Raw genomic sequence first — 20760 nt, forward strand, 5'->3', positions numbered from 1 at the left:
CGACAAGTAAACAAATGAGCTGTAGATATGGAGTCCCCAAAAAGCTTAATAAGTAAAGCACTGAGCTATTGAAATGGAAGCTGACAAGAGATTGAGGTCACACTACTTTGAAAATATTGACCATCATAAAATCACACCTTATTGTCAAACCATTCCATCATTGTTATCGTATAACCGATAGCTTTAAAATAAAGTGGTGCACTTTTATCAAAAAGAAATATGACAAATATCTCCATTTGCAAAACGATTCTGAGTCTAAATATCTATTGATTTGGGGAGTAGTAACAGTCCAAACAAAATGTACATCGGTTTTTGCCTGATCAAAACAAAATATATAAATTTGTCATTTTTAATATAGATATTGATGGTAGAATTCATATATTTAATTCATTTTGTTTCATTAAAATTAAATATAAAATGGACTTGGAGTAGGTTTAAAATTGTTTCTATTTTGCAGTTTATTTGGTTTTTTTAGGATGTAAGGAAATCAGTTAAAGGTTAAAGAGTATTTCATCGGAGTGAAAGCTTGTGTCTTTCATGACAACTCGTATGTAATTCCAAGTCGGGTGGTTTTCTTGAATAATGGTGATGAGTCAACGTGCATTAAGGGATAGCAAACAATGAAGGCTATCCTCACTGCAAGTTTGACAACTAAATTATGATAAATTTTCACACTGTACGAAAAAACAATTAAATATTAAAATCTACAATCCACATAAATTTAGTATTTTAATTACAGAGGTATTAAAAACATTGTAAAAGTACTCGGAAAATCCAATAAACACTGAACGACAATCTAACCAACCTATTATCTAGAAATTTATGAAAAGCAACTGAAAAATTATTAGTGTCACATTGATGATAAGTGTCTATTCCCATCACCATCTCATAAAAACTGGCAACTAATATTCTGAAGCTATACAAAGGGGCAGTTTATACCAACTCTTGAATTTTGTACTTCCCTGAATTTAAAAATTTACATATATTGCCTAATACAATAATGAAACTATAGCTCTAGAAATATTAATACCCATAAAAACTAAATATTTACAGCTTTCAATAAAAAAAATAACTGAATGTTTGCAATCAATCAGAAAAGGTTGCAGTAAATCAGAAAAGGTAGGCAAGCAACATAATTGATTTAAGTACCTCTGACGTTTAAGCAATAAATCAATAACAGATATATAGATATGATCATAATGATGTGAATATTTATGAGTAGGATACCTGGAAAAGTTTTAAAGGTCTATAAATGTCTCATTTCCATGATGCAGTACGTGTTCAAAGAAACACCACATCATGATATGGATGGAAAGCCTGCGTACCTGCTACTCCTTCCATCTGGCTTTATTTTTTCTTATATATGTCTGTATCTGCATGTAAATGTCATAGACCTTTCAATCAGGACCTTATCAGAATTTGGAGTGTTGATAAACTTCTCTGCCATTTTCTTTCTGATCCCCTTTCCAGAATGTTGTCTGCTACCCCCTTCCCCATGTCATCTGAGTACAGAAACTCGGAAGATCTATACACAATTGTTTCTGCTTACTCCACTTCAACCAACTGTAGAGCAGTAGAAAAACAGAAATCAATGGTGCTTTCAGGCCAGGCAGTAACTCCATTAAGCAAAAACTGATTCATATTATCTATTCCATCAGGTAGGTCTGTTATATACATGAGGGAGAGACTGTTCAGTTCATCTCCCGATGATTGTTCACATTTCTCATTTATTTATTTACATATATTTACCCAATCACAAGGATTAGGTGTCAACATTCCCCCCTTAATCTGAAGGGATGTTGGTCAGTCCAAGCATCATTTTGAATCGTTCAAGCTTTTCTCTTCCAAGCGCTTTGGTGAAGATGTCTGCAATTTGCTCATTTGTGGAACAATGACAGAGATGGATTGTTTTGACCTCAACATGATGTCGAATCAGATGATATTTAGTATTGATGTTCTTCGTTCGATCATGGAACTTTGGGTTCTTGGCCAACTTTCTTGCAGAGGTATTGTCAATCACGAGTGGAGTTGATTGTACTTGTTTTACCTGCAAATCTTCAAGAATTTTCCTGAGCCACAAAATTTCTTTTGTTGCTTCAGTTGCTGCCACGTATTCTGCTTCTGTTGTGGAATCTGTTGGAACTGATTGTTTGCATGATCTCCAGGAGATAGCTCCTGATCCGAGACTCATAGCATATCCTGAAGTTGATACCCCGGTTTCTTTGTCTCCATCGAAGTTTGAATCAGAGTATCCAATCAAGCTGAAGTTGTCCGCCTGTGTGATTCCAAAGTCTTGAGTTCCCTTCAAGTACCTTAGAACTCTTTTTGCAACAGACCAATGTCCCTCACAAGGCTTTTGCATAAATCTGGAGGGGATTCCAACAGCAAATGAAATGTCTGGTCTGGTGGTAGTTAGGTAGTTGAGACTTCCTACAAGCTGTCTATACTTTGTTGCATCCTCAAATTCTTTTCCTTGAATAGATGTGAGCTTTGAGTTTTGTTCCATTGGAGTAGTAAGAGGATTGCACTCTGTCATGCCAAACCTGTTCAAAAGATCTCCAATGTATTTCTTTTGAGAAAGAAATATGGACTTTGGATGTTGGGTTACTTCAATGCCAAGATAGTAATGAACATAGCCCAAATCAATCATTTCAAAACTTTTCCCCAATTCCTTCTTTATGGATGCAATGTAACTTTCATTGTTCCCTGTCATCAAAAGATCATCTACATATACCACAAGATATACAACTGTTTTGCCAACTTTCTTGACAAATAAAGTTGTATCATCAAGATCAAAATGTTTGAAATTGAGTTTCAGAAGATGCTCAGTCAGTTTTTCATACCAGGCTCGTGGTGCTTGTTTAAGGCCATACAAGGACTTCACAAGTTTGCATACTTTATGTTCATGTCCTTTCACAGCAAATCCTTCAGGCTGGGACATAAAAACATTCTCTTTTAGATCTCCATTCAAGAAAGCAGTTTTTACATCCATTTGATGGACTTTCCAACCGTTCTGAGCTGCTAGTGCAAAGAGTGTCCGGATGGTAGCCCATTTTGCCGTGGGGGCAAAAGTCTCTTCATAATCGACCTCTTCCTTTTGTGCAAAACCTTTTGCCACAAGCCTAGCTTTGTGCTTGTCAAGTGAGCCATCAACTTTATACTTGTTCTTGTAGACCCACTTGTAGCCAATTGGTTTGGTTCCTAATGGAGGATCAACCAGCTTCCAAGTGCCGTTCTTTATGAGAGCATCATACTCCTTTTGCATCGCTTTTTTCCATTCATCATGAGAAGTAGCTTCTTTGAAGGAAGTTGGTTCAAAATCTGTAGACAAGTTCAATTCACAATCATAAGAAACATCCATATCAACAGGTGAATTAGAGTCATCTACATCACCTCCATTTTGCCAATTTGAATTTCTGGTTCCCGTCTTTCCAACTTCATCAGGATGAACACTTTCAAGTGTCTTTGTCACCCACTTTGGGGGACCTTTCTGAGATGGTCCAGGTTGCTCCGTTGATTGAGTTGGGACTGAATTAAGATTGAGTCTCCCAATTCTATCAATTACATCACTTAAAGAATCATCCATTGATGGAGTTTCATGCGGGGGAGAGTGTTCTTCAGAAGAAGATTCTACATGTTGATCTAGTATAGGAATTCCCCCTTCAAGACGTGGAATCTGATTATCAAATTCTTGAAATGATTTTGCTTTTGCGAATCTATCCAAGTGATCAAGTTGCCGCTCAACAACATTGTCAGTTTTGGATGATTCAAGGAAAATTACATCTCTAGATACAACAAATTTCTTATTTACTTCATCATAGAGGTGGTATGCTTTGGAGGTGTTTGAATATCCCAGGAAGATACACTTACGACTTCTAGCACCAAGTTTGTTTCTATGTACCTTTGGTATCAAAGCATAACAGGTGGAACCAAAGACCCTGAGATGCTTTATTGAAGGAACATGTCCATACCACATTTTATATGGAGTCTTGTTTCTTATAGCATTAGATGGACATCAATTCTTTATATATGCAGCACATAGAACAGCATCAGCCCAAAACATTATCTTTACATTTTTGAAGAAGAGCATGGATCGTACCATATTTAAGATTGTCCTAATCATTCTTTCAGCTACACCATTCTGTTGGGGATTATAAGGCACAATTGTTTGATGTTTGATCCCATGTTGGCGAAGATAGTTTTCAAATTCATTTGATGTGTATTCTTTTCTATTATCAGTGCGAATAGACCCAATATGAGTTTGTGCATCATTTTCAATCCATTTATGAAAATTCTTGAATGTTTGAAAAACATCAGATTTGTTCTTCAATAAACCCAACACATTCTGGTGTAGTCATCAATAAATGTCATGATATTTTTATTTTCATTTGCAGAAGGAACATGCATTGGACCACATAAATATAAATGAATGAGTTCAAGTTTCCTATGTGCTCTTGAATGTGAATAATGAAAAGACTGTTTGCTATGCTTTCCTAGAATGCAAGCATCACATTGCTTAAGTTTCCTAGGAATTGTAGGGAAACCAACAACACCATTTTTCTTCAGCAAGCGGAGACTATCATAGTTCAAATGTTCAAATCTAGCATGCCATATTAAACTTGATGGAAGTGTACCTTCTTCATGATGAGAAATGTTGTGCATGAGCAGAGGTTCCTTGCATTTTGAGAAGCCTTCCTTCTTCTATTCCCCTCATGACAAGTGAGTGGTAAGATGCTTTTCTTACCTCAAGCTTGCCATCAAACATATGAATGGAGTGACCTTGCTGGCGGATGTGGACCAAGGACAACAAGTTTCTCTTGAGCTATGAGAGATATAGAACATGATCCAGTAGAAAGTCTGGAAGACCAGGCAGTTTAAACCTGATTGTGCCAAGCCCTGATGGCTTGATTTTGATTGATCTGCAAAGTATACTGCTCCATCAACATTGTCAGTGAAATCTTCAAAAAATATTTTCTATGAGTCATGTGGCAAGTTGCTCCTGAATCAAGCAACCAATCATTTTTCCAAGAATCAAGTGAAGCATTAAATAGATCTTCATTTACTCCAATGTTACATTGTGCCACAACATAGTGAGAAGATTCAGGTGCTTTACCTTTGTCTGTATCATCAGTTTTACCTTTTTGTTAGTTTCTTTTTTGCTCAATTTTGTCCCATGGTAGCTTGCATGTAGAGGCATCATGTGATCCATTTCTTTTGCAGCGAATACAGTGCAAATCTGTCTTTTCTCCTTGAGAATGTCTGCCCCCCCTGCCTCTGAAATATCTTCCTCTTCCTCTTCGTCCACCTCTTCCTCTTGTAGAATCTTGAGCATGATGCTTTTCTTTATGGACAAGGCACACAGTCTCTTTAGAAGATTCAGGGGTTGTCTTCTTTCCAAAAGCTTTCTCTCTTTCAACAAACTTTTTCACAAGAGAGTCAAAGGTTATATCTTTGAGATTTCCATTTGCTTGCAATGACTCAAGATAATTGGAGTAAGTAGGATAAAGTGCCTTGAGAAAAGCGATAAGAGGAATATCCAATTCAACCTTAGTGGATTTGATATCATGCATTATAGATTTTACTTCAGATGCAAGAGCAAGAGGATCATTATTTTGCAGTTCAAGAGTGATGAGTTTAATCATGAGTTGGACAACTTCAAGTGCAGAATGTGAGTAATAGAGTTCTTTCAGCTTTTGTAAAGCTTCAAAGGTAGTTGAATATGACAAAATATGGCGACTTACCTCTTCATTTACAGATGCTGCGATTAATGCATAAGCTTTGCTGTTCTTGTTTTCCCAAATGACGAGCTCTTTGTCTGAGGTAGGTTGTACTGGGTCATTGTCTCTGTCTCCGACACACACTCCTTTCCACAACTCATTGAAAATGAGGGTGTGTTTTATCATCCGGGACCATTCAAGATAGTTCTCCTTGCCAGTGAGAACTATTCCCACCATGGATATGATTGAATGCATTCTGTAAAAAATTAGTTTTGCTGATAGAAAAAATACTTCTGCCAATATATAGTAAAAATGAATTTGTACTCAAAAGGGCATTCTCAAAAGATTTCAAATCCACCATTATATAAATCCACCTCATATAAATTTTATATAATTCCATATAAATCCACCATTTTATATGCATATGGCATACGTCCCCTTTTAAAAAACTCAATTACCATGGTCATGACCATGTAGGTCAACGCATTCTTCAAGACTGGAGTATGGTGGGAAGTGTTCAGAAAACAACGTATATATGAAATGGATATGACAACCGCTTATATATTATAACAGCAGTGTTTCAGCAATTAACACATAGCATTTCTGTAAACCGTGTATGCAATGGACTCCACGCTCACCGCATCTCCACGATACCCCGCTTCTCCACCAGAGTCCAAACGGGACCACGCTCACCGCAGCTCCTCCATGTGACAACGTTCAATAGAACATGGTACAAAACTTAATTACCATATCAGCGTTCAAATGTCAGCTTTCAAAACTCAATTACAATATCAGCGTTCAAAACTCAATTACCATATCAGCGTTCAAATGTCAGCTTTCAAAACTCATATAAATCCATCATTTAAAACACCATTCGGTCTTCATAAAAAACCATAGACTCCAATGCATTTGTAGTTTTGATCATGCTTAAGAAATTTAAGAAAAAGAAATGCAACTGCTTCCTAGCAAAGTATTTAGTACGCTGAGTCTGGAGAAATTCCTCGGCTCTTTCTTATATATACGATGAAGTTTGCAGGACTATTGTTGTCGGCCCTTGCTTCGTTCAACGCCTTGCCGCAGAAGCCCAGTACGCGTGATTAATTCAGTTCTCGGCTGGTGCTCCATCTCGACTCTGAAAACCCTCGGTCCAAGAGCATTTCCTTTGTCACGGCTTCATATGACACAAGCTCAAGCCTAATTCCTCAGCAAAACAGCGGTCATACGTTCCTTCAGCATGGAGATAGACTGCAGAGCGCTCAGTGGTACATGGCACACTCGCAGAGATGTTTCATGTTATGGCAGAAAACGTTGACAGTCCAGAGGGCGTAGGTAATGCAGGGGTCAGGACTGTAAATATGGAATATGGCAGATAGAGGGCACAGGCAACAGCGTTCAGGTGACAGGGTGGAGCAGACTCAGGCTACCACATTTATGAATAGGCAGCATTTTGAATGGAGAGCAGAGGAGCAGAGGAGCAGAATAGGGAGTTACAAAGTGCATAAAAGCTAAAAAATGAGCTGGCTCTGATACCACTTGTTGGGATCACGATTGCCATTACACCAAAACCCGCAGGTGTTAGTAAATGGACGCATCGCTAGAGTTAACAGATCCTCAAGAGGCGGTTAGTCCATGTCACGAAACACACGGGGAGCGCTGGATTATCCAATGTCCAACAATGTCCCCCCATCGCGAGCCGGGTCTGATTCGAACTCGAGACCTTTGGCTCTGATACCATGTCAGGCCAGGCAGTAACTCCATTAAGCAAAAACTGATTTGTATTATCTATTCCATTAGGTAGGTCTGTTATATAAATGAGGGAGAGACTGTTCAGTTCATCTCCCACTGACTGTTCACATTTCTCATTTATTTATTTACATATATTTACCCAATCACAAGGATTAGGTGTCAACAGGTGCAATCTAAGACCATTGGTGGGAAGAGGAGTTGCATTGGTGCAATACGTCCATCATTGCAAGAGGATGATCAAGGTCCAGCCTCAACAAAGAAGAGTTGCCTTGATCATAAAGCATATGTATGGACTGAAAGGGTTAGGAGGAGTAAAATTAATTGTATACTCAGTACTCTAAAGTCTTTGTTACCTGAGGGGCTCAATTCAAAGGTAGTACTTGTTGTTTGGAATAACAGTTCAAAACACTAATACATGCCATGAGCTAAGAAAATGAGTATATAATAGATTTTCTTGACAGTACAGATTCAGATTGTAGAGTTGTATTTTATGCTGTTCTTATCGAACCTAATTTTCTAGACATTGAAATTACTGAAGTATTTATTTCTCAGGTGGACAAAGGAAGAATTGTTGATAAGGCCATTGATTACATCAAAACCCTCCAAGCTACTTCGAAAGATTTGCAAGCCCAACAATCAGAATTGGAAGCACATCATAGCAGAAGGCCATTATCATTCACAATGCCTGAGTATTCTCATGGTCTTCATATCCCTCATTCAGTTCCAGTAACATCATCATATGCAGGTCTAAAGATTCTTGGATCCAGTGTTCTGGGTGGCCAGGCTTTCATCACAATATTTGCCCCTGAGATGACTGGTTTTTTGCCCAAATTATTTTTCATCATGGAGGCCAATCAATTGCAGATTGCGAATTGCACCATAAACGTTGTTGGATCCAATATTCTGTATGCCCTTCATGTTATGGTAAGTAACAGTCCTGATCTTAACCATGGAAATATTTTATTGTCATTTTATCAGCCGCGAGGTTTGATACATTCTAGGAGCTATATCTGCTGATAGTATTATTTTTCAGAGATTCCTAATTGGATTTTCTCTGTTATATATAGAGGTATCTGCTGAAGTGTGGTTGCTATGATTTTTCAGTCAAAAAACAATAACGAGCAAGTCACAGCCAAGGTCTTGAGCTGTACCACAGATGAACTTAATACCACGATAGCTGGTCCTGAAGAACGTACCTTACAAAAGGCTGGCAATGAATAATCACTGTGGATGTCCCAACCAGATGATTTGGTCCTTTTTTTCTTCTGCACTTGTTTATAGTTCAATTTGGCTGCAAAATATATCCATTCCAAAGCTGGGATTCATACTTAAAACTTCTGATATTGGTTTACCTAAAAATCCGATGCAGTATATAACTAGCGGGTGGAGAACTCCAATCCCCTGTAAGAGCATGAATGCCTATTATTCTAATAGGCACAGAGTTACTGCAAAGCCTTGAGCTTCCCAACTCAAAATTAAAAAATAAAAACAATAATTTCTGTATTAAGGAATTATGAGTGTACATTAAGTGTGATTTTCCAAAATTAGAACATAAATACAACAGTAGCACTAGGTAGAAAAAAACACAGATCGCTGGTAAAGCAGTTTAATGCTTATTATTTCAATTATCTATTGAGTAATTTGATTTCCATCATTGCAGACTGGTTAGAAGATTATGCTATTTAATTAGTATAAATTGAATGGATGATAGAAACAGATATCTATGAAAATGTATTTTTTTCTCAGTTGTCAAAGGTGTTAAATTAACAGTGTGGACAGATTTCTAGTTGTTATCTCCTGATACAAATTGACACAGTTATTGAAAAAACACTATACCACCAAGATGACCTACTAATAATTAAAAAAAAAAAATCACTCCGGTTAATTCTTCTGGTTCTTGGGCTAAGTCGGAGAAGCAGTCCAGCCTAATCAAAATGCTTACTTGTAATTTGTAATGTTAAAATAGAAATAAAGATTAAAAATTAAATAAACAAAAAACAAAATTTAGAAATCGGTCAGTTCAGCTAGTATCTTTAGATGAAGCTAATTTCCTGAGCACATTGATACATTGTGTTCTGTAAAAGCATAATCAACTATAGAAAATCTAAGCCTTTGTTAGTTATGAAAAAATCGAAATTTTCTCTTAAAACCCTTTGTTATTTTATGGAATAACCAAAACTCTCTCGCATAAATCTTTAATATGGAATAGACTCATAAATATATTATTTATGTTGCCCTCCTCTATTAGGATGATGGCTAATCTTACTTGGTATAGGTTACCATTGAGTGTCTTGTTTCTAAATTAAATAATTTATTTTGCTAAAATAAAAAAATTATATAACAATAGGATATATGGTGGGTCGGTGATAGAAAAAGTTGTGGAAAGTGAATATTCATTTGGGAATGAAGAAAGGCAGTAAGAATTGATGGTAAATTGTTTGGGATATATTATTAAGAAGTTTATCATAATATATTGGATAAAGATTTTATTGAAATCTGAAAATATATATTATGAGGGTTAATTTTTTTTAGAATTTGGAGATTTATTAAATAATTATTTTTGTTTATGCATGTAATATATAAATTACAGAAAATTGAGAACAATTAGAATAATCACTCACAAAAATCGCACTAACACAATGCATGACTTGGGAAACTTTTTAGGGAGAAAACTCGATTGGAAGGTAAGGTTGCTCTACTCTATCTCTAAATGGAAATGGTGCAAATAGAAAGGAGTGATACATGTGGCCGGCAGGGTGCTATAGAACACAAAATAGCTTTGTTTCACCCTCTCTCTATCCACTCTTAGCTATTTTGGTCTACTATGGAACAAAATGGACTAGAATAGAATCAAGCCCCTCTTCCTCCTATTGGTATGGTTATAACAAAATTCGATAGTCAACTAGGGGTTAAATTTGACCCATTTAACCTTCAATATGAGTTACAACTTGACTTTTCGAAATTACTCTTCATCATGGTCATGTGGCTAAGCCCTTTCTCATGAATAATGGGGTTAATATGACATCCTCTCGAATCATGGTGGACAAAACATGACGGTCAACTTTTGGGTGGCATAAACTTTTGCATATGGACTCCATTTGAGGTATTTCTTGTGCCAATGGAAAGGTATTTGAGTGTAAAATAACTCCAAAGTATTTCTTGCAAGAGAGAGTTTTGGACCCTAAAAAAATTCATTAAATTCCTCAAACTACCTCTAAAACGTTTTAAACCCTAATTTGCCAAACTAAGACCTGCTAGTAGAAATGGTCCTGTGAGACGATTCCTCCAATTTTCCCACCTTGAAAGCATCAAGATGGATGATAAATAATATGATGATTCAATTTGAATCAATAACAATGATGAGTCAAAGAAACCTCTTTTTTAGTGTTACATCTCTTAACACACATGAAATGATATAGAATGATATGGAATAATATGATAAAGTTGGCATAGGAATCTGCCTTTTATGTAGGAACAATGATGAGTCAATTAAGCATGTTTTCCTATCTTACAACTCTAAACACACATGGAATGATTTAGGTCTATTAAACCTTTGGAATAAGGATTCTTTAGAAGGTTGTTTTTCAACTTGGTCTGGGAAGGAGCTTAAGCTCCATAGGAATATCAGGTATTCAACCCGTTGGGGTGTATGGTTGTCTAGCTACTTGATTCTATTCAAAAGTGAATTTTTCCCTGCTTTTAAGTTTTTTGGTGAAATGGATTGCATCCTTTTTATAAGCCAATTATAAGAACAAATCCTCCAAGGGCTATTGGTGTGCTAGATGTCGGTAGAAATTTTCCTTGCATTTCTTTCATGGGGCTTATAATGATGGCATCTATGGCTATGGAATAGCTCTGCATTTACATAACAATAACTATGGTTATTTAAAATAAAATGTTTGAAGGGTCCAATAACTATAATGAATTCATGGCTTTGTACCTACTCTTAAAGATTGTTATGAAGAAAGATTTAGGTTCATTTTAGGTTTAGACAATAAAGGTAATGTGCACATTATCATATTGCTTCATCTAGTTGAACATATAAATAAAATCTGGAGGTTTACAAAGATTTTGCACATGCACATATGTAAAGAAATGAGCACTACCACAAATAGGCTCTCAAAAGAAGGCATACAAACTAGGTGATTATACAAGAAATTTTAGAAGAGGAGGTTACAACTTGACAATTACAACTACACAACTAATAAACTTATTATATGATATAGGTGTTCTTGTATAAGTTGAAAATGTTTAATAATTTTTGTATAAGTTTTGAGTCTCTTAAACCATTTCAGGATAAAAAAGGATTATGATAAAAATGCTAAAGGACCTATTGAATGTAATAAAGTTCATCCTGAATATTATTTTTGGGAAAAAGGGATATGTTATACTTTCATGTTCATTTAAATTATATTTATAATGCGTGTATGAAAAAAATTAAAAAAAATTATGACATGAAAATATAGATGTATAAAAATGTAATTAAGGTTATCATTAAAATATTTATATTCAAATAATAATAACATTTTAATATAAATATTTCCCAAATGGGTTGGATCCAATGGTGGAAAGCAAGGAGCTTTTCACCATTGGGCAAGATTTAATTCCCATGAGGGCCTAACCTAGATCCATGGGGTTACCTTGAGGTAGTGGTTGAATGTGTGTCATTGCACCTAGAGAGACTATATTAAATGATCTCATGAACATGTACACATAGGTGGCCCAAATCCCATCCCCGTGTCCTCCTTTTCAAATATCCCCCTTGGCATGTGAGTACCCCATAACCCACACACACCACCACCTATCCTAATTTCTCCTCATGATGGTAGGACACTTTGCTAGCATACAACGAAGAGGGGTGATGGTTTTTAGTTTGTGTTTGAGGAAGTTTAGGTATTATTTTCTTCCACTACTATCAATATCCTAGCATGGTTCAAACATGATAGTGATGAATACAACCACATAGCAAGTTGGTTATAAGAGCCTTGGTTGTTCAACTTGCCACTCCACTTTCTTTCTATTCTAGGCAAGTTTACTACTCCAACCTTTCTTGATGCATCTTTTTGTTTACAGTTTCTATGTGGGGACTTATTTGGTTGCAAGGCTAGGGAAGCTCCTCTCTTTTCCCATCTTGGTTTGCCTTCCTTAATTACTCTCCCCTTCAGCCTGTTAATTCTTCTTCTTGTTCATTGACTTTGTCCATTACCTCTGGTCTTCTAGGTGACCTTGGTGGTTTTGTGGCATGTCTGTATCAAACGCCACAACAACCTTTCTTGTATTCCTACCTTGTCATTTAGCATGCCATGCCTTGGCACCAACTTTCATCATAATCACGGTCATCATGGTCATGGTTGTTGTGGGATGCTCGTGTTTAGGGATTAGACAAATGTAGAGGCCCTTGTAGCTCTCTATTATTAGAATACTCCCATAGCCACATGAGATGAAATTAATACTACTAAAGTATAGGTTAAAGTGGAGGGTAACTGTTTCCATGATGATGAGATCAACATGGACATGGGATACTAGGTTTCAGACATGGGAGACTCGCGTAGTCACACCACTAAATACTTCAACATAGTTGACCTTTATTAGAAAATCAAGAACATTATGGGGAAGCTGATCGTGGAATGCAACAAGTCTCAATCGCAGGGGCTTCACTAGGGGAGCAATACCATACCACGTGGGTTCATATTGGAGGATATATATTGAGGAAAAAATGGCATAATATATTAGGGGATATATAGGGGGTAAAGGGCTTTTATATTGGCAAGTATAAAAAATGGAGCTCAAATTTAATGAAAAAATATAAAGGGGTATAAAAAATGTTAATGAAAAAATGGATAGTAACCTACAATATCTAGTGGAAGTAGGTGTTTTTTAAATTGGGAAGGTGTACTGGGTTCATATTGGTAGGGGGTTAAATAATGTGATTTTTAGGGGTATTTTCAAATATGTAGTCAAATTAAGGGTATTGTTTAATATGCCATAGGTCATAGGTTCATTGAGTGAAGTCCCCATGGTCTCAATACTAGAAATCTTGCTATGCATTGATGCCCTATAGCTCCATGTTAAAAATTTGAACAAAAAAATCGCTCTCCTGGTAAAGAAGATAGTAGATCTAGAATTTTCACCTTCAAATGAGGATAATGGAAACCCAAAGGCCATGCCTGTTGACTCCCCCACTCTTTATTTATGTTTAATTTTAGTTTTCTTGTTTATCTATGTATGAGTAACATCTTTTCTCCTTGGTATAGGCATGGTAGTAGGAAAAATAATAGTTTTACAAATAGTGTCCAACTTATAGGCTTTATTATGGTATATTTGGAACTCATATTATAATTTGGAAAAAAGCTCTCTATTTGTACTATTGGTCTGGTTTCTCGAGTGAAAGCTAGCAACCACAAATATGTATGTATTTTTTTTGTCATGATGATTCGAATTTAAACAAGAATGCAAAAAATTACAGATATAACCATAAATACAAAGATGCAGCAAAAATAAAACCTCATTTCATTAATATCAAAGCACTGAAATATGCTTACATATAGAATGGAAATAGACTAGCTCGAGCGATGGTAGCTTATCTCTGAGAAGAGATGTGGCGCCTACATACCTCTGCACTGTGTTACAATGATGCTCGGAGGCCTATTTATAATTGAGAAACAATGGAAAACCCTAAACATCCCAAAAACCTAACCCTAGGACTTAAAGTGTCAAAACTATGGGCCCCATTTGGGTAAATTGGTACATTATCTTCTCCGGGTCGTAACTTTGGCATATGATCTCCGTTTGACGTGCGCAATACCTCTCTAGAAATATCTATCCAAGGAATAAAACTTTCGAGTGGCCAAAATTTATATATGGCCCATGTTGTCCCCAATTTTCCCAAAAAACATTATTTAGGGCCTCAAAATGACTTCGGAAGTTCAGGACCCAAAAAACTGCCAAAAATAGTAAATTGTGCTACAATTAAGGAAACTTAAAAACTAAAAGAGATAGTGGTGGGGGTCCAAGTGGAATAGGTAGGTGGCCACCAACATCCCACTTGGATCATTCCTCCCCCCTTAGAAGCAATGGTCCCCATTGTGTTGAGTGCCTCCATAAGACGGGTAAACTTCTGTTGAACTTGGTCCTTGGTGAACAACTTGCCTTGGTGTAGGAGTTGGCCAACTTTGACAACCCAATATAGTTGGACCTTCTACTAGTGAGCGTTCTTGACCTTTTTGTCCATAATCCAATTAGTTTTGGCTTGATCCATGCAGTCTGGGTTTAACTCTGTTGGTGTGAGTTGTTCTGCAATGTCTGATGTGTCCAACAATGGTGGGAAGAATGGCTGGAGGCGGTCCACATTGAACACTAGGTGCAAGCCAAGGAATGGGGGAATGCTGCATTCCAAAGCATTGTCTCCCACAACCTTGATAATGGTGTAAGGACCATATCGTAGTGGTCTGAGCTTCCAATGGACTCTGGTAAGGCATTCTTTCTACAAATGCAACCAAAATTTATCACCCACCTGAAACTTGTGTGACACCCGATGTTGATCATGTCACTGTTTGTACTTGGAATTTTCCACAATGGAGCAGCGATATATCGGCCCGTTGGGTAGAGGTGATTCAAGAGTCAGATCGAACGAATGCTTGACTTGACAGTGCAACGGTACCCCTGTGGGTGAGGAGAAGATGTCCTTGTATTCTTTCATAACCATATCCATATGCTTCTGCTACGTGGAGGAACCCTTCTCGGGGGCCATGGATGTGGCTACAATCTTCCCCTTACTTTGACAACGAACCAGAAAGAAAATAAATTCGTAGCGTGGGAGATGATCTTACTGCATTTCTTAGTAGAAATCAAAGAGGTGGCGATAGGTGGGGCAACCTCTGGTATCCTATATAATGTATTACGTAAAGAAATAATCACAGAGCGAGGTCTAGACTCATATACAACATGTTGCTTCCACAAGTATGGTTGTCTTAATAATACATCACAAACGTCAAGAGGAGCAACATCACACAATATCTTATATGTGAAGGGCTTGATACTGTAGGGAAGGCGACACTGTTTGCTAACTCAAAGATTTTGTCCTTGGTTAAGCCACCTGATGTTGTACGGCTACAGGTGTGGTGTAGTCGGTAGGCCCAACCGCTTCATGACCTCCACTGAAATGAGGTTCTTTTAGCTCCCACTATCGACAATGAATTGCATCTGCAAATCCTTCACCCACATCTGTGAGTGGAAGAGACGTTCCCCCTCCTTTGGATCTTCACGCTCATTCTTCTGGATCTTGGTGGTGGCAACAATGGCGCTGGGCTCCGCATAAATAACTTTCTTCCCTTTGTCATTCCTCTTGTCGGGTTCTGACTCATGGTCGAAACATGCATCTAATTCTGAAGCCTTCAACTTGGCCACCAGCGACTCCTTAGCCCGACACTCACTTATGTTTTGAGTGGGGCTCTTATCGAACTCACACCACTTTCCTGTGTCCTTCTTTGACTTCGTGGTGTTGTTCTTTTCTTGCAGTTTTGATGGGTTGCCTTGGCTTTGTCCTTTGTTCTCTAGTTTTGGGGCACCTTTCCTTGCTTCGGATTCGCATATCCAAAGTCTCACATCTTTTGTTTAAACTTCTGATCAATCTTGATAGCGTATCGGTATGCCATGTCGAGCGAGGAGATGTCCAAGAACTCCATATCGTCCTGGATGTACTTGTGTAGGTAGCTGCCGTATTTGAGTACCAAATGCTGCTCAAAATCCTTGATACCCAACTTTGTGTGAAGGGTATGAAAAATATTGGTAAACTCTGACACATCTTGGTCCCTTCCCTGCTGCAGCGCGGTCCACTTTATGTATTTATCCTAATAGCTCCAGATAGGGTAGTACTGCTCCTTGATGGCATCACGGAACGAATTCCAAGTGGGTGCGACTGAAAACAGTGAGGTTTCCCTCTCGTCCTTATGCTCACAGTAGGTTTCCCACCAGTCCTTGACGTGGGGGGAGGCTTTAAGAAGTGCAAAATTAATCTTTTCCTAGCTGGAAAAATCATGAAGCATATTTAACCATTTATCTACGGCGTATGCATCTATCTAACCCTCAAATATGGGTATGTCAAAGTTAACTTGTACCTTAAAGAGTGTGGCACTTCCAGAGTAGCTATTGGAAATAGATGCGTCGCCCCTGGGTAGCCACTGAAGGATTTGGGCAAAGTTGTCCATCATCGTGTTCTTTTGTCTCTCGAGGGATTCTTCGAGCAATATTTTGATGTGATCTCCTGCCCTCTCGTCTTTCTTTTCTTTCTCCATGAGAGGCCATCGGGATTTGCGAGGTTGGTCATGTAAAGGTTCGACCAGTTCTAGCCCTAACTCCTTATATCCGACCTCGTTGGGGACATGCAAAGAAAAACAGAGAAAGAGAAAACTGCTCTGATACTACTTATCCAAATTTAAATAGGGACGCAACAAATTACAGATATAACCATAAAGATAGATATGCAACATAAATAAAACTTCATTTCATTAATATCAAACAACTGAAATATGCTTACATACAGAATGGAAATAAAGTTACTAGCTTGAGAGATGGTAGCTTATCTCTAAGAAGAGATGTGGCAACTACGTGCCTTTGAATTGTGTTACAATGAGGCTCGGAGGCTTGAAAAACAATGGAAAACCTAAACATCCCAAAAACTAAACCCTAGGAGATGAAGTACCAAAACTATGGGCCCCATTTGAGTAAATTGGTACATCAACTTCCCGGGGTTGTAACTTTGGCATACGATCTCTGTTTAATGCGCGCAATACCTCGTTAGAAAGACATATACAAGGAATATAGCTTTTGAGTAGCCAACATATAAAACACTACCCATGTTGGCCTCGATTTTACCAAAAAATGTTGTTTAGGGCCTCAAAACGGCTCCAGAAATTCAAGGCCCGAAACACTGCCAAAAATAGTAAATTGTGCTACAATTAAGGAAACTGAAAAAATGAAAGAGACAGTGGTGGGGGTCCAAGTGGAATAGGCAGGTGACCACCAACATCCACCTTGATCATTCCTCCCCCCTTATGAAGCAATGGTCCCCATTGCATTGAGTGCCTCCATAAGATGGGGAAACTTCTACTGAACTTGGTTCCAGGTGAGCCACTTGCCTTGGTGTAGGAGTTGGCCAGCCTTGACAACCTGATATAGTTGGACCTTCTGCTGATGAGTGTTCTTGACATGTGTGTCCATAATCCATTCATTTGTGTTATGTTCCATGCATTCTGGGTTTAACTCTATTGGTGTGAGTTGTTCTGCAATGTCGGATGTGTCCAACAATGGTGGGAAGCATCGCCGAGGTGGTTCACATTGAACATTGGGTGCAAACCAAGGAATGGGGGAGTGTTGCGTTCCAAATAATTGTCTCCCACAACCTTGGTAATGGTGTAAGTACCATATCAAAGAGGTTTGAGCTTTTGATGGGCTCTGGTAAGACGTTCTTTCTACAAATGCAACCAAACTTTATCATCCACCTGAAACTTGTGTGACACCTGATGTTGATCATGTCGTTTCTTGTACTTGGTATTTTCCACAATGGAGTGGCGATATATCGGCCCATTGGATATAAGTGCTCTGAGTGTCAAATCAAATGAATGCATGACTTGACAATGCAACAGTATCCCTGTGGGTGAGGATACGATGTCCCTGTAATCTTTCATGACCATATCCACTTGCTTCTGCTGCATGGAGGAACCCTTCTCGAGGGCCATGGATGTGGCTATGATCTTCCCCTTACTTTGAGAGTGAACTGAAAAGAAAATAAATTTCCTAGTTTGGGAGATGATCTTACTACATTTCTTAACAGAGATCAAAGAGGTGGTGGTAGGTGGGCCTACCTTTAGTATCGTGTATAACGTATTACCCAAAGAAATTATCACATAGCTAGGTCTAGGCTCATATACAGCATGTCGCTTCCACAAGTATGGTTGTTTTAATAATACATCACAAACTTCAAGAGGAGAAACATCACACAATACCTCATATTTGAAGGGCTTGATGTTGTAGGGAAGGCGGCATTGTTGGCCGACTCGGAGATCTCGTCTTTGGTGAAGCCACCCGATGTTGTATGATTGTACATGTGGTGTAGTCAGTAGGCCCAACCGCTTCACGATCTCTAATGAAATGAGGTTCTTTTGGCTCCCACTATCGAAAATGAATTGCAATGGTGAACCCTTCACCCACATCTGTGAGTGGAAGAGAAGCTCCCCCTCCTCTGGATATTCGAGCTCATTCTTTTGGATCTTGGTGGTGGCAACAATGGTGTTGGGCTCTACATCAATAATCTTCTTCCCTTTGTAATTCCTCTTGTCGAATTCTAGCTCAGGGTCGAAACATGCGTTTGATTCTGAAGCCTTCAACTCGACCACCAACGACTGCTTGGCTCGACAATCACTTATGTTGTGAGTGGGGCTCTTATGGAATTCACGCCACTTTCTTGTGTCCTTCTTTGTCTTCATGGTGTTGTTTTTTTCTTACAGCTTCAACGGGTTGTCTTGGGTCACCTCGCCTTGGCTTTGTCCTTTGTTCTCTAGTCTGAGGGCACCTTTCCCTTGCTTCATATTCGCATATCCAAAGTCTCGCTTCTTTTGTTTAAACTTTTGCTCGTTCTTGATAGCATATCGGTACACTGTGCCGAGCGAGGAGATGTATAGGAACTCGATCTCGTCCTAGATGTACTTGTTTAGGTAGCCGTGGTATTTGAGTACCAAATTCCTCTCAGAATCCTTGATACCCAACTTCGTGCGAAGGGTATGAAAATTGGTAACTTTGGCATGTCTTGGACCCTTCCCTATCATAGCATGGTCCACTTTATGTATTTATCCTCATAGCTCCCAACAGGGTAATACTGCTCCTTGATGGCATCCCAAAACAAATTCCAAGTGGGTATCGCTGAAAATAGTGAGGGTTCCCTCTCATCCTTCTGCTCACAGTAGGTTTCCCACTAGTGCTTGACGTGGGGGGCGGCTTTGAGAAGTGAAAAAGTAATCTTTTCCCAGCTGGAAAAAGCAAGAATAGAAAAATATCCGTCTAGTAGATTTAACCATTTATCTACGGCGTCTGTGTCTATCTAACCCTCAAATATTGGAATATCAAAGTTAAATTGTACCTTAAAGGGTGTGTAGTTGCTGGAAGTAGATGTGTCGACCCTGGGTAGTTGCTGGAGGATCTGGGCAAAGTTGTCCATCATCTCATTCCTTTGTCGCTCAAGGGCTTCTTGAGCAAGATTTTGATAGGATCTCCTACCCCTCGTCTTTCTTTTCTTCTGCCATGGGAGGCCGTCGGGATTTGCAAGGCTAGTTTTGTAAAGGTTCGACCAGTTCGAGCCTTAACTCCTTATATCCCGACCTCGTTGGAGACATGCAAAGAAAAACAGAGAAAGAGTAGACCGCTTTGATACCACTGATCCGAATGTAAACAGGAACACAACAAATTACAGATATAACCATAAACAAAGAGATGTAGCAGAAATAAAACTTCATTTCATTAATATCAAAGAACTAAAATATGCTTACATACAGAATGGATATAAACTAGCTTGGGCGATGGTAGCTTATCTTTGAGAAGAGATGTGGTAGTGACATGCCTCTGAAATGTGTTACAATGAGGCTCTAAGGCCTATTTATTATTGAGAAACAATGGAAAACCCTAAACATCCCAAAAACCTTAACCTAGGAGATGATGCGCCAAAACTATGGGCCCCATTTGGGTAAATTGGTACATCAACTTCCCAGGGTCATAACTTTGGCATACGATCTTTGTTTGACGTGCATAATATCTCTCTAGAAATATCTATCCTAAGACTACAACTTTTGAGTGGCCAACATGGGTTAGCAATCTGTGCTGGCCTCGATTTTTCCAAAAATATCATTTAGGGCCTCAAAACGGCTCTGGAAGTTCAGGACCCGAAAAACTGCCAAAAATAGTAAATTGTGTTACAATTAAGAAAACTGAAAAACTAAAAGAGATAGTGGTGGGGGTCCAAATGGAATAGGTGGGTGGCCACCAACATCTACATATATCACATGATTATATATATATATATATATATATATATATATATATATATATATATATATATATATATATATATATATATATATATATATATATATATATGAATAATGAGTTGTCATTGATGTCGAAGCTAGGGAAAGACCCAAGATGGGTGCATAAGACCTGTTATAAGGGCCTCATAATTCGTCATACATAATAAGTAAATGTGAGTAAAAAGGGGTAAATATATGAGGTAAAGTGAATTTTGGGTTGTGTT

At 38.2% G+C, this 20760-nt stretch overlaps 1 protein-coding gene across 1 annotated transcript; it reads left to right on the forward strand.

The window, feature by feature from the left end:
* Positions 1 to 1403: 1403 nt before the first annotated feature.
* LOC149173508 (uncharacterized) lies at positions 1404 to 8822 on the forward strand. Its single transcript, XM_089427951.1, has 5 exons — positions 1404 to 1594; positions 3306 to 3308; positions 7642 to 7836; positions 8016 to 8387; positions 8568 to 8822. Exons 1-5 carry the CDS (start codon positions 1472 to 1474, stop codon positions 8682 to 8684), a joined length of 810 nt encoding a protein of 269 aa, XP_089284077.1. The 5' UTR covers positions 1404 to 1471; the 3' UTR covers positions 8685 to 8822.
* Positions 8823 to 20760: the final 11938 nt, after the last annotated feature.

This window comes from Pinus tabuliformis, chromosome 4_2 (genome assembly GCF_031772625.1).
Source record: "Pinus tabuliformis cultivar Carrire ecotype Pingquan chromosome 4_2, CPIR1, whole genome shotgun sequence".
In the NCBI taxonomy this organism is placed as follows: Eukaryota; Viridiplantae; Streptophyta; class Pinopsida; order Pinales; family Pinaceae; genus Pinus; species Pinus tabuliformis.

Coding starts and splice junctions, on each gene's coding strand:
- LOC149173508 (XM_089427951.1), top strand. CDS start 1,472: ATGTTGTCTGCTACCCCCTTCCCCATGTCATCTGAGTACAGAAACTCG. Junction 7,837..8,015: donor CTGAGGGGCTCAATTCAAAG/GTAGTACTTGTT, acceptor TTTATTTCTCAG/GTGGACAAAGGAAGAATTGT. Junction 8,388..8,567: donor TGTATGCCCTTCATGTTATG/GTAAGTAACAGT, acceptor ATGATTTTTCAG/TCAAAAAACAATAACGAGCA.